This window comes from Euleptes europaea, chromosome 6 (genome assembly GCF_029931775.1).
Source record: "Euleptes europaea isolate rEulEur1 chromosome 6, rEulEur1.hap1, whole genome shotgun sequence".
Classification (NCBI taxonomy): domain Eukaryota; kingdom Metazoa; phylum Chordata; class Lepidosauria; order Squamata; family Sphaerodactylidae; genus Euleptes; species Euleptes europaea.
In genome coordinates, this window is record NC_079317.1 from 97,856,735 (window position 1) to 97,873,266 (window position 16,532).

The 16,532-nt window shown below is 42.9% G+C and overlaps 1 protein-coding gene across 1 annotated transcript in view; it reads right to left on the reverse strand.

Moving 5' to 3' along the window:
- LOC130479329 (ras-related and estrogen-regulated growth inhibitor-like) overlaps positions 1–13,024 on the reverse strand; it is a 48,670-nt gene extending 35,646 nt beyond the window's left edge. The window contains exon 1 of the mRNA XM_056851716.1: positions 12,928–13,024. Coding sequence (XP_056707694.1) covers positions 12,928–13,024 — 97 coding nt within the window. The remainder of the gene's footprint in view (positions 1–12,927) is intronic.
- Positions 13,025–16,532: the final 3,508 nt, after the last annotated feature.

A 16,532-nucleotide genomic window follows, 5' to 3' on the forward strand; every position in this document is an offset into this window, starting at 1 on the left:
GCAAGCCATCCAACCCCCTGTGGAACTCAAAACAGGATAAGTAGAAAAGAGCAAGAGTCCAGTAGCACCTTAAAGACTAACAAAAATATTTTCTGGCAGGGTATGAGCTTTCGTGAGCTGTGGCTCATGAAAGCTCATGCCCTGCCAGAAAATATTTTTGTTAGTCTTTAAGGTGCTACTGGACTCTTGCTCTTTTCTACTACTGCAGACAGACTAACACAGCTACCCACTGTGAATTATCTTCAAAACAGGATAAGTACGTCTATATTTTAGCCTTGACAGCAGCTACACTGGGAAATTCATCAATAATGAGGGCTGGAACAAGGTGATTCGTGTGTGTGTGTGTGTGTGTGTGTGTGTGTGTATGGGGGGGATTTCCTAATGATGTTGCTAACACTAAAGCTGTCCTACACTATTTCACTGCAGATGGCATGGTCAGAAATGTGTCAGAAAAGAAAGCTATGGTTGCCGGCTTGTCTGGAGAAAAATGCCCTGTCCCTTTAATAGCTTAAAGATGCTGAGAGCCCCTGCATTCATAGCGCCTCATTATTCCAGGTATATCTTAGCACCAGCTGCATATCTGTACTCCCTGGAAATGAATACACATAGAAGGGCTTATATACTGACTAGATGTACAGCCTTACATTCTGCCATTTTAGAAGGGAGATTTAAGAAAATCCCCAGGGCGGAGATCTTCTTTGCCCCTGCAACTCAGGGGAACGGGAAACCACTGAACATGTTTTTTTTTTTCAGATGTTCTTTTTATAAGACAGCCCGCCCCAACATTATTGATCCTCTTATTGGGCAAATGGGTGCTGATGGAGAGGGTGAATGGACTAAAAGGTTTCTGCTGGGAGATAATTCCCCAATTACCACTCAGGTCGCAAAATACTGTGCGGTTGCATTGAAGGTATGTCGCCTCTCAATCTAATTGTGAAAATGTACAATTCGGTGGTTCTTAATTTTGCTAGCCTTGGTCTGTAATTCTATTCCTTCCAAGGTTAGTTTCTGTTTTATCTGGCATAATAGCCACAAATAAATTTTATTATTATTATTGGAAGCTTAATGTGTAGAAATGAGCAACTGATCCTTTCCAATGGCATGGAGGTAAATAACACCAACTGTGAAATATCAACGCATTAAGTCTCCATTAAAGGGATGGTACATTTTTCCCAGCCCTGACCTGGATGGCCCAGGCTAGCCTGATCTCGTCAGATCTCAGAAGCTAAGCAGGGTCAGCCCTGGTTAGCATTTGGATGGGAGACCACCAAGGAATACCAATGTTGCTATGCAGAGGAAGGCACTGGCAAATCACCTCTGTTAGTGTCTTGCCATGAAAACCCCAAAAAAGGGGTCGCCATAAGTCGGCTACGACTTGACGGCACTTTACACACACACACACACATTTTCCCCAAGACCTGTTGGCAAGCATGAGAAATGTCACGTTCATCATCTTCTATTTTATGGCTTCTGAAGCCCTACTGTTCACAATTTTCAGCCCTCTTTGTGTGTATACATCTGCAGACTGAGTTTTCACTTCATGCACCATGAAAACCTATGCTACAATAAAGGTGTTCAATTTTGAGGTGCAACAAGATTCCTTTTTATTTTTGCTATAACAGATTAACATGGGATTCTGCAGTTTAGAGTTTCTGATGGCCCTCAAACTCTTTACATCTACGTTTGATTATAACTTGTTAGGGTTTCTACCCCAAAAATCTGCTGTATGAAATACATTCATATGACAACCTCAGCCATTTCAGTTCCCGCTTTACTTTTTCTGAACAATCCCACTTATGATTGCTCATTACTGAGAGCTTTATACATGGGATAAGCTCAGTCTTGCAAATAAGCAGCTGAAAGGGGTGGACATCTGACCACATGGGCTCTACCCACGTGGGATATCTTGCTTGTTCAGGACCTTCTAACATCCAATAAGCAGCTGTCAAAATATCATACAGGTACACCCAATTACAGCACACACAAGGAGCTGTGGAATGTCTGCTGTCGGTCTGTGAAATGCCTTTTGTCAATTCACACACGTACCACCTTGTATAGAATGCCCACAATTGCAGCCTCTGGGCAGACATGCTGCAAAACATACTTATATGGAATGTGAAGGAAATGGAAACTTGCAAAGACTACTAAAGGGATCCCTCTGTTTTCTAGATTCCCTTCCTTAATGTGCCTTTGGCTCTTGCTGTGCTCTTGTTTCTTTGCTTGCAGTGTTCGTTTCTGGTCTATCATGTTCTGAAAGAGGCCTTCCTGTGTTTATAAGTATTCATATACTGAAATCAGAATGTATATTTTAAATGCAGTTATTTAAAGCAGTTATTTTAATTGCTCAATTATTGTTCATTCCACATTAAAGTCCAGAGGAGCAGCTGTGTCCATTGGCAACAGCAAAAAGGTCTTTAAAGTGCCACCACTTTTTGCTTTTTCCAAAATTAAAGCGTCTTATTCTCACTAACATCAAAGGATATCACCTGCCCATTTAAAAATCAAACTTACGCCGGCAGTATATGGAGAGACACAGTTTTATTTGAGCTTCTGTACTGGCTAAGATCAAGGGAAGTATATCATCTCTGCAGTACATTTGGGAGACTGTTTCCTCCTTGGAGTAGGCAAAATAATAAGCTCTTTGAAACCTAACATATCTATTTTCAGCCTCAGTATATTGTTCCTGTTTCCCCAGTAAGTAGCTGATTGGGGCCCTTCCACCGCTTCTCCTCACTATCTGGACACCAAATGAGTGGCTGTGATAGAATCACAAACATGGACAGGAGAAGAAGGCCAGCAATAAAATACTGACACATTTCTGTGTCATTTGTATAAGAGGAATGGAAGGTCAGTTTGGCGATAGACAGGAGGGGGTTGTGTGCGGTCAGAAAGAAGGAGCAGCCTGGAGGCTGAGTAGGGTTAACAGCTCCGGGCTGGATGAAGTAGCATGCATAAAAAAAGACTATACAGACAAAAGGAAACAGAAGACATGAAGTAACATGCTGTGTGTGTGTGTGTGTGTGTGTTTAATTGGACACAAGACACAATTGTGTCCTCTGAGTTCCAGCCTTGGTTCTGCTTCGCATCAGGCTGCCTCCAGGAGTGGAAACTCTACATACTGGGACAATGTTCACAAATTATTTTATAGCTATATGCGAAGGAATTCGTTAGCTTGAAGAAACATGCATTAGAATTAATGGTGATTGCTTGGTGTAAATGATTGACAGTTGCTCCACAGCTGCCAGATTCTGGCTGTTACCGCACTTGTATTCCCAGCGATGTATTAAGAGTTTGAAAACGTTATAAAAAATATTGTTTGCACTTTGTTTGGCCCCTTTAGCTGTGAAGACGTCTTCCAACCCTTTATAAGCCGTGGTATCCAAAAACCCTTTTCAAGCGATGTTTTTTACAACATTTTCAAACTCTTAATACATCGCTGGGAATACAAAGTGCGGTAACCCCCTCTGTGTCCTTAATGAAGCTTTGAACGGGCATATCTTAAAGAAAGAATGCCAGACAGACTCTATGGCTTTGTTTAAAGTAACATAGCATATTGTTTATGGGTTGTCACAGAACACATACCACAGACAGAATTTTAATTTCACCCCTGACACAGTGCGCTTTCTTCAATGCACTCCATTCACACATTCTGCTGTGAGCCTTCTGATTAGAAATTAGCATGCGTGTTTGTGTGGAAACATGTCGCACAAAAGAGAAATATTTCTTTTTTCACTTGGTTATTAAATGGGAAAGAATTCTATCCCATGTAGATTTAGCATATAACCTCGGATTTGATACATTCTTTTTCTTTCTACTAATTTCTTTTTTGTTGCCTTAACCTGTGAGAGTACAACTGAATTGGTCATTTAAAAAACAACAACACCTTAATATAAGCCCACCTGATGCAAAACACTCAATTTAGTAACTTTTTAAAATGTTGCATTAATGCCATATCACATTATAGTATGTCATCATTTGATGCCCAAGTAATGATGCCTGAACCAGCCCTTTGGTGGGGGGTACAATGCAATCTTACCCAGAGTTGCATCAGTCTAAGTCCATTGAAATCAATGAGTATATGCTCAAAGTAACTCTGCACAGGACTGCACTGTTAACGGACCATTATGTTAACCATAAGCTTATCTCTGAAGATTTTCTTTTCATCTGTTACTGGGAGAACTTGAGTTTTCAATCGACATAAGTTTTGCATTACCTCAGCCACAGCCCTAATAAGGAGATCTTTGCCTTCCCTGTTCATATTTCCAGGGGCCATGCAAGAGATACTACTCCATGTGGAACAAACGTTTTTTACAAGAATATGAAATGGTGTTTCAAATAACTCTTTAACGATAGTTTTTCTCTCTTGATTCTTAAGCACCCCACTGATGGCAGGCTGGGATCCTTTGCATGCCCTGCAGCAGGCATTACAGAGTATTCCTGCACTCCCTCCATGACAAATCTGGCAAACTGCAGCCACCTGAGCTCTTCAGCTGCATTGAAACACAGCCACTGAAGCCTCAAACTGCTTTCAAAGCAAGAGTTAAAAAAATAGGTCCAATCCTTGCAAACACAGATATTTCCCAACGCCCGCTTCCCTCATCAGCCTCAAAGGACCGCCAAAGAGCTGATGCTTGGAAACATGTGAGCACCATGAACAAAATGTGAGGCTGGTGTGATGAGGGGGAATCAGAGGACAGCCTCACCCCCTTTGCTCTTCTGCCAGTGGCATTTCCAGGAACACAAGAGGCTCCATGAGCCCAAGAAGGAAGTGGGGTCAAAATCACTAGATTTAATTTTAGTCATTTAAATATTTATACCTCACTTTTCTCCTCAGAGGCAACCCAAAGTGCCTTATAACACTGTTCCCTTCTCCTCCATTTGATCCTCACAACAACAATACAATATGGTTGGTTAGGCTGAGAGAGAGTGACAGGGGGCTTCCATGGCAGAATGGGAATTTGAACCCAGATCTCTCATATCCTAATCCAGCCCTCTAATCACTACACCACACTGGCTCTTCTGAGCTCCATGACATTATGTCCACAGGGCTTCTCTCTGACCAAGCATCAGCTTTGCAGAACTCTTAAGGGGCTGCTGTGAGAAGGGGACGCTGGGGAAGATCAGCGAGTGCCTTTTACTTGTGCTTCTTAGGATTCAACCCAATATGTTAGAGTTTCTTTGCCTTCTCTTTATGAGTCAGTAAAATATACTGTAGGAGCCCCGTGGCGCAGAGTGGTAAGTTGCAGCACTGCAGTCCAAGCTCTGCTCACGACCTGAGTTCGATCCCAATGGAAGTCGGTTTCAGGTAGCCGGCTCAAGGTTGACTCAGCCTTCCATCCTTCCGAGGTCGGTCAAATGAGGACCCAGCTTGCTGGGGGTAAAGGGAAGATGACTGGGGAAGGCACTGGCAAACCACCCCGTAAACTAAGTCTGCCTAGTAAATGTCGTGATTTGACGTCACCCCATGGGTCAGGAATGACCCGGTGCTTGCACAGGGGACCTTTACCTTTAAACAAGAGTTCAGAGGCTGGGAGGAACTGATAAGTGGTTTAAAAAAAGGGTTACAAGGGGTCAAATTGATCTAGATGCCCAGCTGCAGAACACCAGTAGAGGAGGGCTGAGTAAGTCCATCAGTGGATGAGCAGCCAATAAGTTGTGACTGTGGAGAATTGCAGTCATTAGCTGAAAAGCAAAAGGCTTTGTTTATCCATGAGCCTGCCAGCAGTGACAGGAAGAGAAAGCTGGAGAATAAGACCCAGGCAGAAGATAAATGCTAAGAAAAGAATCTGTGGGAGTTGAAGCAAGAAAATGTTCAGCCCACACTGGAAGTTTATGACCTGGAAGGGGACCAACTTAAGCCTGAAACCATGGGTGAGGAACAGCTTCTTACACACTTCTTTGCCCATGTGCCTCTTATTATGATAGCGGATCAGACCTCTGTAGATGGCATACTCCAGAGTCAGGGCCCAACAGTGCGAGCAATCCAGAACTCTGTGAATTATAGAGGGAAAGAAGATGGGAAAGTCTTCACTGTGAGATCATGATCAGTATAAATGATGAGAATGGTTAGGGTTTCCAGGTCCCTCTTCACCCCTGGCGGGAGGTTTTTTGGGTGGAGCTTGAGAAGGGCGGGGTTTGAGGGGAGGAACTTCAATGCCATAGAGTCCAATTGCCAAAGCGGCCATTTTCTCCAGGTAAGCTGATCCCCATCGACTGGAGATCAGTTGTAATAGCAGGAAATCTCCAGCTAGTACCTGGAGGTTGGCAACCTTAGGAATGGTGGATAGAAAGGCTACCAGCTTGAGTGGGCTAATCCTGATGTTACATCAAATTTTAGATCCCAGAAAAAAGTATTAGATTATACCTTCAGAACAAAGCTTTATTCAAGACCTTGGATCAGGGCACATATCAGAGTGGACCAAGAATCAGCTCTGGAGTAGCAAGAAGAAGAAATAATCGACAAATCTCTCACATTTGAAAAAAAGGGGGCATTCCAATAAACAATGTTCCAGTATATCAGTTGCCCCAGAAGCACATCAGCATAGCATCTCCGAATAGGGACCTTACAACAACCATTCATTACTTGAAATGGTATAGAATTCAACGTAGCAAGTACAGAGGAAGACTTCTGGATAGGACAATCCTGAATAAGTTGGAGAGCAAACTCTTTGTGCTCTAATATGAGAGCTTAAAATATCCAAATCAAATAAATGATCCAAAATTACTATTCTAGTTCTCTCGTAGCCTATCAACTCTAATTCCAGAATCTGAATTCCCAACATAGATAACCTAGTTTCTATCAATTGCTTCTGAGAGCTTATATAAGAATAATTAATAAAAGGCAACCGTTATTTTCCAAAGCAAATACAATCTTCAACCACATCCTAAGTGAAGCCGCCCAAGCCCGGGCTTCAAGGGAATGAACAGTCACTCCCCACTACAGATCAAGGGACTCCAGTAAATTTATGCAAACTTTTTGTCAGTGGCTAGTCCAGTCTTTCTTAGCAAGTTTCTATCCAAACCAGAACACCATACAGAAACTGAGTCACGACCTTAGAATTAAATACTGTCACTGCAGAAGGAAGAGATTGCCCGCCCTTAGTACAAAAAAACCCCTGAGTAACAGCTTTAGAAATCAGGGCCTTTTTCCAAGCATTCCTAAAATGGATATTCCACCGCAAATCCATCTGGAAGTAGACCCCAAAATAACAAAACCAATTAACTTGTCCTAATGTTTGTTTGCCAATTCTCCAGATATATTGTGGAGATCGTGATCTAGAAAAGACCATGACTTTAGATTTATCATAGTTAACATGAAGGCCTTCTTGTCCACAGTATTCAACAAAGGTCTTTATCAGTCAGTGGTGTAAAATATTAATAGCTGGCCATGTCATGCATAGTATGTTCTTATCTTTTCTCAACATGTCCCATTGCTTCCCCCCACCCCCGCCCCTCTGGAAGAGCCAGAGCCATAAGCTTTGAAAATCCATTTGTCAGGGTAGCTTTTCTGAGATGGGGGATGATGTTCTAAATTCAAATGCATTCATCACTGTGAATGAGAGCTAGTTAAGCTGATGCATGAACTCAAATTTGTCTTAATGCTAGCGGACTGCTTCCCGAATGGGCAATCTACCTGCACAGATGGCGTCTGCAAGGAGTCCTCTGCAGGGTATGCAAGTGTGTATGTGTGTGAGAGAGGCTTGGCACTTAAATGATCAGAGAGATGCTGAGGAGAGATGGCTGAAAGTTATCTAGGTGAAGTTGAAGGGAGAAGCTGCACAAATTACTCTCTGGGAATCTACTGCCTGAGTTTGGGAGTAATCTTCCACTGTGCTCAGCTTCCACACCAATATTACAGCTCAGTGCAGCAAAGCCCGACAGCCCTGCCCCTGGAACATGCCACGGCTAGAGGAAGCGAGGAGAATGCAACACCCTTCCAGGTCCCAGTTGAAATATCCATCGAGTGGCAAATGATATGTGTGTGATGTGGGAAGGGAGGGATCTTCATAGTGCAATCCTGAACAGAATTACACCCTTCTAAACCCATTGACTTCAGTGGATTTAGGAGGGTGTAACTCTTTTAGGACCGCACTGTTAGTTCTTCTAGCTCCCTCAGTCCCTTGAGGCGTGATCCTTTGGGTGGAAGTTGCTTTGTTAATTATGGGGGAGGGACAGAGAAACAGCAGGCACAGCATAGCCCTCTCCTTTTGATCTCTACCCATGCTTAATACATGAAAGAGGCTGCCAGGAAGTCATTCTCCCCCCCCCCCTTTCTCTACACGGGCTTTTAAAGGTGTTTTTTTTAGGTTGGGGGCTGCAACCTTTGAGGAAAGAAGATTGGGAAAAACCAAATCAACTGAAAGGAGTTCTGGAAACAGATGGAAGGTCCAGGTTCATATCCCAGACTTGCTTCAGTCTAGTCACAAGCCTCTCTGCCTATATTATGATAGAAGATTACAGTGACAGGTAATGTGGTGAAATGAACAAAGCATCACACTTTGGACAGGGGAGACCTGTGTTCAAATTCCTCCTGAGCTTTAAAGCTCAGTGGGTGACTCAGCCTACCTCCCAGGATTGTTGTGAAAACAGACAGGGTGCACCATGTATGCTGCCCTGAACCTCTTGGAGGAAGGGTGCGATTAAAATTTGCTAATAGAATGTTAAATACTTCGTATAACACAGGGTGCCAGAAGGGAGACTGAACTCCATGTTGCTTTTCATCAGGATCACCCAAAGTATCACAAAATAGCCATTGTTCCAGTTTTCCCAAAGCTTCATCTGGTTGGATGTTCAGTACAACAAAAAAAAGTGTGTGTGTAGATTGGGGGAGAACAAGGTATTTTCATGCATGAAGGGGAATTATCTGATCTGCAGTTTGTAGAGTCTTAAAACTGGAATGCAGGATGTTGTCGACTTAATTAGATTACCTGGTGGTGGGTGCAAAAGAGGTTTTAAGAGGTTTCAAAGGCTATTAGACAGAGAAGTCTTTTTAAAATAACTATTTTCCCTTTGGGAATATAAAAACCAGAGTAGGGAGATCCAGCAAGTGCATTCTCATGTTATCAACTCATGTTATCTCATGTTATCAACTCAGGATCATTTAACACAGATCCGTTACGCATTAACCGTTAGGAGATTCTACGCAATCTGGCTTTGCAAAGTTAGCACACACTGGTGGAGTCTGGAGGGTCTAGTTTTTTACAAAGGCAGACCACAGGCGAAGGAAGCCAGCTCACCCATAAAGAACACAAATATTAATAGCACAGCACTGTCCAAGTGAGATGCAGAACAACTCCACACAGACTGCTAGGACATTATTAGTGTTTACAACAGCAGCAGAGTCATGTATGAATGACAGATGCCCCTGTCCTATTCTTGCCCTGACTATACTAGACTAATGCTTGCTGATGCGAGTGTGTGAACAGGTGTTTAGGGACACATGGCTGTCATTCATACTTTAAGGGTCGGCTTTAGGGAAACTTTTTCTAACCTCACCAAACACGGCTGCCATACAAAGTGTGGCATTACCTGAAATCACCTTGCTGGAGCACTCCAGTGTCCCAAAAGGATTAAGGGCATTGGTCAGGGGCAATGAAGTGACGCTGCCCAGCCGCCCTCTCCGAGGCTTCCCAGATTGGCAGGCAGAAAGCTCAGTGGCATATACAAGGACTAGGCTAGAGGGAGGGAATCGCTTCTTCCCTCCTCGTGTAAGGAAGAAGCCCTCTCAGGGCTGCCCCTTTCGTCCTGGGACCCAGAAGGAGGCGCAAGGTGTGCTCAGGGCCGGCAAGTTTCCATCTAGACATTAGGAAGAATTTTCTAACAGTTAGAGCGGTTCCTCAGTGGAACAGACTTCCTCGGGAGGTGGTAAGCTCTCCTTCCCTGGAGGCTTTTAAGCAGAGGCTTAAATAGTATTGGAACTTCTATTATAGAATCATAGAGTTGGAAGGGACCACCAGGGTCATCTAGTCCAACCCCCTGCACAATGCAGGAAATTTACAACTGCCCTCCCCCCACATCCCCAGTGACCCCCACTACATGCCCAGAAGATGGCCAAGATCCCCTCCCTCCCATGAACTGCCCAGGTTCATAGAATCAGCATTGCTGACAGATGGCCATCTAGCCTCTGCTTAAAAGACCTCCAGGGAAGGACAGCTTACCACCTCCCGAGGAAGCCTGTTCCACTGAGGAACCACTCTAACTGCTAGAAAATTCTTCCTAATGTCTAGAAGGAAACTCTTTTGATTTAATTTCAATCCATTGGTTCTGGTCTGACCTTCTGGGGCAACAGAAACCAACTCTGCACCCCCCTCTATCTGACCGCCCTTCAAGTATTTGATTATGGTTATCATTTCCCCTCTCAGTCTTCTCCTCTTCAGGCTAAACATCCCCAGCTCCGGTCTCCAGACCCCTCACCATCGTGGTTGCCCTCCTCGGGACCAGTCCCAGCTTGTCTACATTATGTTTTCAAGCGACTAAAAGGTCATTAACATTTTTAACCTATGTTGAAGGGGCCCCCACTTCATAAGGGCCCACTTGCCCAGGGCCGGTGCCAGTCTTTTTTGCGCCCTAGGCAAGGCTAACTCCCCCCATTGCTAGCCAATTTTCAAAAAATGATGTGTTGTAGAAAAAATAAAAGCCTGATGCATTCCTGCAAAACTTTTAATAAGACATTATAATTAATTATATTCCATATCACTGCTGTGGTACTTATCTTAAAATTTTAAAAAATATAAATTGTCAGTTGCATTTTTTTCAGGAAACTAATCTGTTTAAAACTACGCCCCTCTGAGGTCTGCGCCCTAGGCGTCCACCTAGTTTGCCTAATGGTCGCCCCAGCCCTGATCATACCCCTTCTCAGTCTTCTCCTCTCCAGGCTAAACCTACCCAGCGCCTTCAACATTTCCCCATGGGACATGGTCTCCAGACCCCTCACCATCTTGGTTGCCCTCCTCGGGACCGTCCCAGCTTGTCCACATTTTATTTTCAAGGGGCTAAAAGGTCATTCACATTTTTAACCTATTGTCGAATGTTGAAGGGGGCCCCACTTGCCCCGGGCAGGGCCGGGGCCAGTCTTTTCTGTGCCCTAGGCAAGGCTAACTACCTGTGCCCCCCATTGCTAACCAATTTTCAAAAACAGATGCCTTGCAGGAAAAAAATAAAAGCACAAGACTTTTTCTAATTCCCAGTGGGTAGCCGTGTTAGTCTGTCTGCAGTAGTAGAAAAAGGGCAAGAGTCCAGTAGCACCTTCAAGACTAACAAGAATATTTTCTGGCAGGGTCTGAGCTTTCGTGAGCCACAGCTCACTTCTTCAGATACAGCCAGAATGTGAATCCATCTGTCTTTAATTCCCAGTGGGCAGCCGTGTTAGTCTGTCTGCAGTAGTAGAAAAAGGGCAAGAGTCCAGTAGCACCTTCAAGACTAACAAAAATATTTTCTGGTAGGATATGAGCTTTCGTGAGCTGTGGCTCACGAAAGCTCCTACCCTACCAGGAAATATTTTTGTTAGTCTTGAAGGTGCTACTGGACTCATGCCGTTTTCTACCACTTTTTATAAGACATTATAACTAATTATGTTCCACAGCACTGTTGTGGTACTTATCTTAAAATAATAAAATAAAATAATTATATATATATATATATATATATATATATATATATATATATATATATATATATATATATATATATATATATATAAAATTTTATTTTATTTATTTTATGTTAAGATAAGTACCACAACAGTGCTGTGGAACATAATTAGTTATAATGTCTTATAAAAAGTGGTAGAAAATGGCAAGAGTCCAGTAGCACAAACAAACAACAAATAAATAAATATTTATAAAATAATAAAATAAAATAATTTTTTATATATATATATATATATAATTTTATTTATTTTATTTTATTATTTTAAGATAAGTACCACAACAGTGCTGTGGAACATAATTAGTTATAATGTCTTATAAAAAGTGGTAGGAAAGGGCAAGAGTCCAGTAGCACCTTAAAATACATAAATAAATTATATATATATATAATTTTATTTATTTTATTATTTTAAGGTAAGTACCACAACAGTGCCGTGGAACATAATTAGTTATAATGTCTTATAAAAAGTGGCAGAAAAGGGCAAGAGTCCAGCAGCACCTTAAAATACATAAAATACATAAATAAATAAATAAATATATAATTTTATTTATTTTATTATTTTAAGATAAGTAGCACCTTAAAATACATAAATACATAAATAAATAAATATATATATAATTTTATTTATTTTATTATTTTAAGATAAGTACCACAACAGTGCTGTGGAACATAATTAGTTATAATGTCTTATAAAAAGTGGTAGGAAAGGGCAAGAGTCCAGTAGCACCTTAAAATACATAAATAAATTATATATATATATAATTTTATTTATTTTATTATTTTAAGGTAAGTACCACAACAGTGCCGTGGAACATAATTAGTTATAATGTCTTATAAAAAGTGGCAGAAAAGGGCAAGAGTCCAGCAGCACCTTAAAATACATAAAATACATAAATAAATAAATAAATATATAATTTTATTTATTTTATTATTTTAAGATAAGTAGCACCTTAAAATACATAAATACATAAATAAATAAATATATATATAATTTTATTTATTTTATTATTTTAAGATAAGTACCACAACAGTGCTGTGGAACATAATTAGTTATAATGTCTTATAAAAAGTGGCAGAAAAGGGCAAGAGTCCAGTAGCTCCTTAAAATACATAAATACATAAATAAATTTTAAAAAAAATTGCCGGTTGCATTTGTTCAAGGAACGAATCTGTTTCAGACTGCGCCCCTAGGCGGCCCCGGCCCCGGGGCCAAGCGGACCCCCCCCGCCCGCCCGCCCGCCCCGGCCAGCGCGCCCTTGGGGACAGACCGCGACCCGGTACCTGTCTTTCCCACGGCGCTCTGCCCCAGCACCACCAGCCGGAGGGTGCGGGCCGGGCTCAGGCTGACGGAGCGGCGCAGGGGCCGCGGGAAGCTCATGCCGGAGGCGCGGCTGGCGGGTCAGGGCGCCGCCAGCAGCCAGCAGCCAGCAGCCAGCAGCCGGCCCCGCGCGCCCTCCGCGGCTCCTCCGGCGCGCTCCGCAGCAGGCTGGGCGAGAGAGGCGCGCTCCGCCCCGGGTGGGGCCCCGGCAGGCTTCCGAGGCGGGGCGGCGGGGCGGGCTGCAGACGCGGCCAGGGCGAGGGGAAAGTGCGGGGGGGGGGGCGGCCCCGGGCGGGGGCATCAGCCGCAAGGGGAGGCTTCTTCTCTCCGGTCCCTTCATCCTGCTTTCATCCCTGTTTCAGCCAGGATTCAGCCGGGATCGAACCCATGCGTTTCACTTGGAAGATCTACCACCCACACTCTAAACCAGTGGTTCCCAACCTTTTTTGGACCAGGGACCACCAGGACTTTTTTGTTCGGCGCAGGGACCCCAAGGTTCAAAATAAAAATTCCGGGAATTTGAAAATAAACTTTAATCGTAACTGTTAGTTAAACATTAAACTTAGCATAATATTTGAATATGTATTTTTATAATAGAAAACTTTTAATTGAAAATATTAATTTGTTATGGGTTTGTAACTTTGTTTCGCGGACCTTAATTTAGTTCTTGCGGACCCTTGGGGGTCCATGGACCCCTGGTTGGGAACCAGTGCTCTAAACGCACGGTCCCTTCATCCTGCTTTAATCCCTGTTTCAGCCAGGATTCAGCCTGGATCGAACCCATGCGTTTCACTTGGAAGATCTACCACCCACACTCTCAACCAGTGGTTCCCAACCTTTTTTGGACCAGGGACCACCAGGACTTTTTTGTTCGGGGCAGGGACCCCAAGGTTCAAAATAAAAATTCCGGGAATTTGAAAATAAACTTTAATCGTAACTGTTAGTTAAACGTTAAACTTAGCATAATATTTGAATATGTGTTTTTATAATAGAGAACTTTTAATTGAAAATATTAATTTGTTATGGGTTTGTAACTTTGTTTCGCGGACCTTAATTTAGTTCTCGCGGACCCTTGGGGGTCCATGGACCCCTGGTTGGGAACCAGTGCTCTAAACGCACGGTCCCTTCATCCTGCTTTAATCCCTGTTTCAGCCAGGATTCAGCCTGGATCGAACCCATGCGTTTCACTTGGAAGATCTACCACCCACACTCTCAACCAGTGGTTCCCAACCTTTTTTGGACCAGGGACCACCAGGACTTTTTTGTTCGGGGCAGGGACCCCAAGGTTCAAAATAAAAATTCCGGGAATTTGAAAATAAACTTTAATCGTAACTGTTAGTTAAACGTTAAACTTAGAATAATATTTGAATATGTGTTTTTATAATAGAGAACTTTTAATTGAAAATATTAATTTGTTATGGGTTTGTAACTTTGTTTCGCGGACCTTAATTTAGTTCTCGCGGACCCCTGGGGGTCCATGGACCCCTGGTTGGGAACCAGTGCTCTAAACACATGGTCACTTTATCCTCCTTTCGTCCCTGTTTCAGCCAGGATTCAGCCTGGATCGAACCCATGCGTTTCGCCTAATGTGCGTTCGATCCTGGCTGAAACAGGGATTAAAGGAGGATAAAGCGACCGTGCGTTTCAAGGTTCCCCCTTTACCGCACCTGCATCTGGGGGAAAGCCTTGGGGGGTTGGCCGTGGCTGTTTACGCACGGGAGGATTTCCCTCGGCTTTGCCGCTCTCTGTTTTTTTTTTTTTTTAATGAATATTTTTTATTGATTTTTAATCGTCAATGGGGTACAGAAGGAAAGAAGGGTGGGGAGAAAGAGAAAAAAAAGTATGTATAGATAGATCATTATACAGATATTATACAGCAATATGCTTTGCCGCTCTCTAGATGCACGTTTCCCCCCATCCGTATTCCCTCGGCTTTGCCGCTCTCTATTTTTTTTTAATGAATATTTGTATTGATTTTTAATAATAAATGGGATACAGAAGGAAAGAAGGGTGGGGAGAAAGAAAGAAAAAAGTATATATAGATAGATCATTATACAGATATTATACAGCAATATGCTTTGCCGCTCTCTAGATGCACGTTTTCCCCCATCCATATTCCCTCAGCTTTGCCGCTCTCTGTTTTTTTTAAAATGAATATTTTTATTGATTTTTAATAATAAATGGGATACAGAAGGAAAGAAGGGTGGGGAGAAAGAAACAAAAAGTATGTATAGATAGATCATTATACAGATATTATACAGCAATATGCTTTGCCGCTCTCTAGATGCACGTTTCCCCCCATCCGTATTCTCAGAACTCAACAAGAAGCCCCCCACGCAGAGTTTTGAGCATTCAGATGCGGGAAATGTGCATCTGGAGAGCGGCAAACCCAAGGCAAAACTGAAATGCCTGAAATCATTATCTGCTATGGGAAATGTATTCTTTGATTTGAAATATATTCTTTGTATTCAATAAAGTATATCTGCACTTATAAACATGCCAGGCTCAGCATATAAGAGTTGGCATCTATGATAAAGTCACACCAAGCACCTGTAGATGTTAGCAGGCCTCAAACCTACAGAGGCCACGTTTTGCCCTCTAGTTAGAAGTTAATTAGAGAAGCTATAGACGATCTTAGTATGCTCTCATAAGCTGGTGTTCTACAGATAAGAACCAGCTAGGAACCGCCGTAGTTAGAGCCTTGGCAGAAATCAAGGTCCAAGATAAGATGGCAGTAACTTAGGATCAAACAGAGCAGCACCTGACACTGTAGGGTCTTCTTGCTCATTAGTGAACATGAGATCATCACTTTCTCTGTAACCGCCTTCAATTCTGTAATAGGGCATGCTAATCTGGGGGTCCCGAGTATTGGTCATTTGGGTCCTTTACGTGTGTATTATGCCTCTGTAACCACCCATTATCGAAGTCCATATTTGTGCTTGCAATCCTTTGATATGTGTGTGAATTGGTTCTCGTAGGTTATCCGGAATGTGTAACCGTGGTCTTGGTATTTTCTTTCCTGACGTTTCGCCAACAGCTGTGGCCGGCATCTTCAGAGGAGTAACACTAGTCCTTCAGTGTTACTCCTCTGAAGATGCCGGCCACAGCTGCTGGCGAAACATCAGGAAAGAAAATACCAAGACCACGGTTACACAGCCCGGATAACCTATAAGAACCAATGAACTCTGATCGTGAAAGCCTTCGACAATATTGTGTGTGAATTGTCCTGCGCTCTGGGCAATTTTCACCAGGCGTTTTGTGTATTGGCCAATAAAACAAACTGCTTTGAATCTTCAACCTCCTACTGTTTTATTGTTATTGGGTATTGATACAATAAGACAGGCATATCAAAACCTCCCGTGCAAAAGTGGCCCGTGTGAATCTGCTTCAGCAAAAAGACTGGGGTCTGGCGGCGCCTTAAGGCCATTTATGCACGGGAGGTTTTGCCTCGGATTTGCCACTCTCTAGATGCGCGTTTTCCCCAGCCAAATTCTCCAAACTCAACAGCAAGCCCCCGTGCAAAGTTTTGAGAATGCAGATGGGGAAAACGCGCATCCAGAGAGCAGCA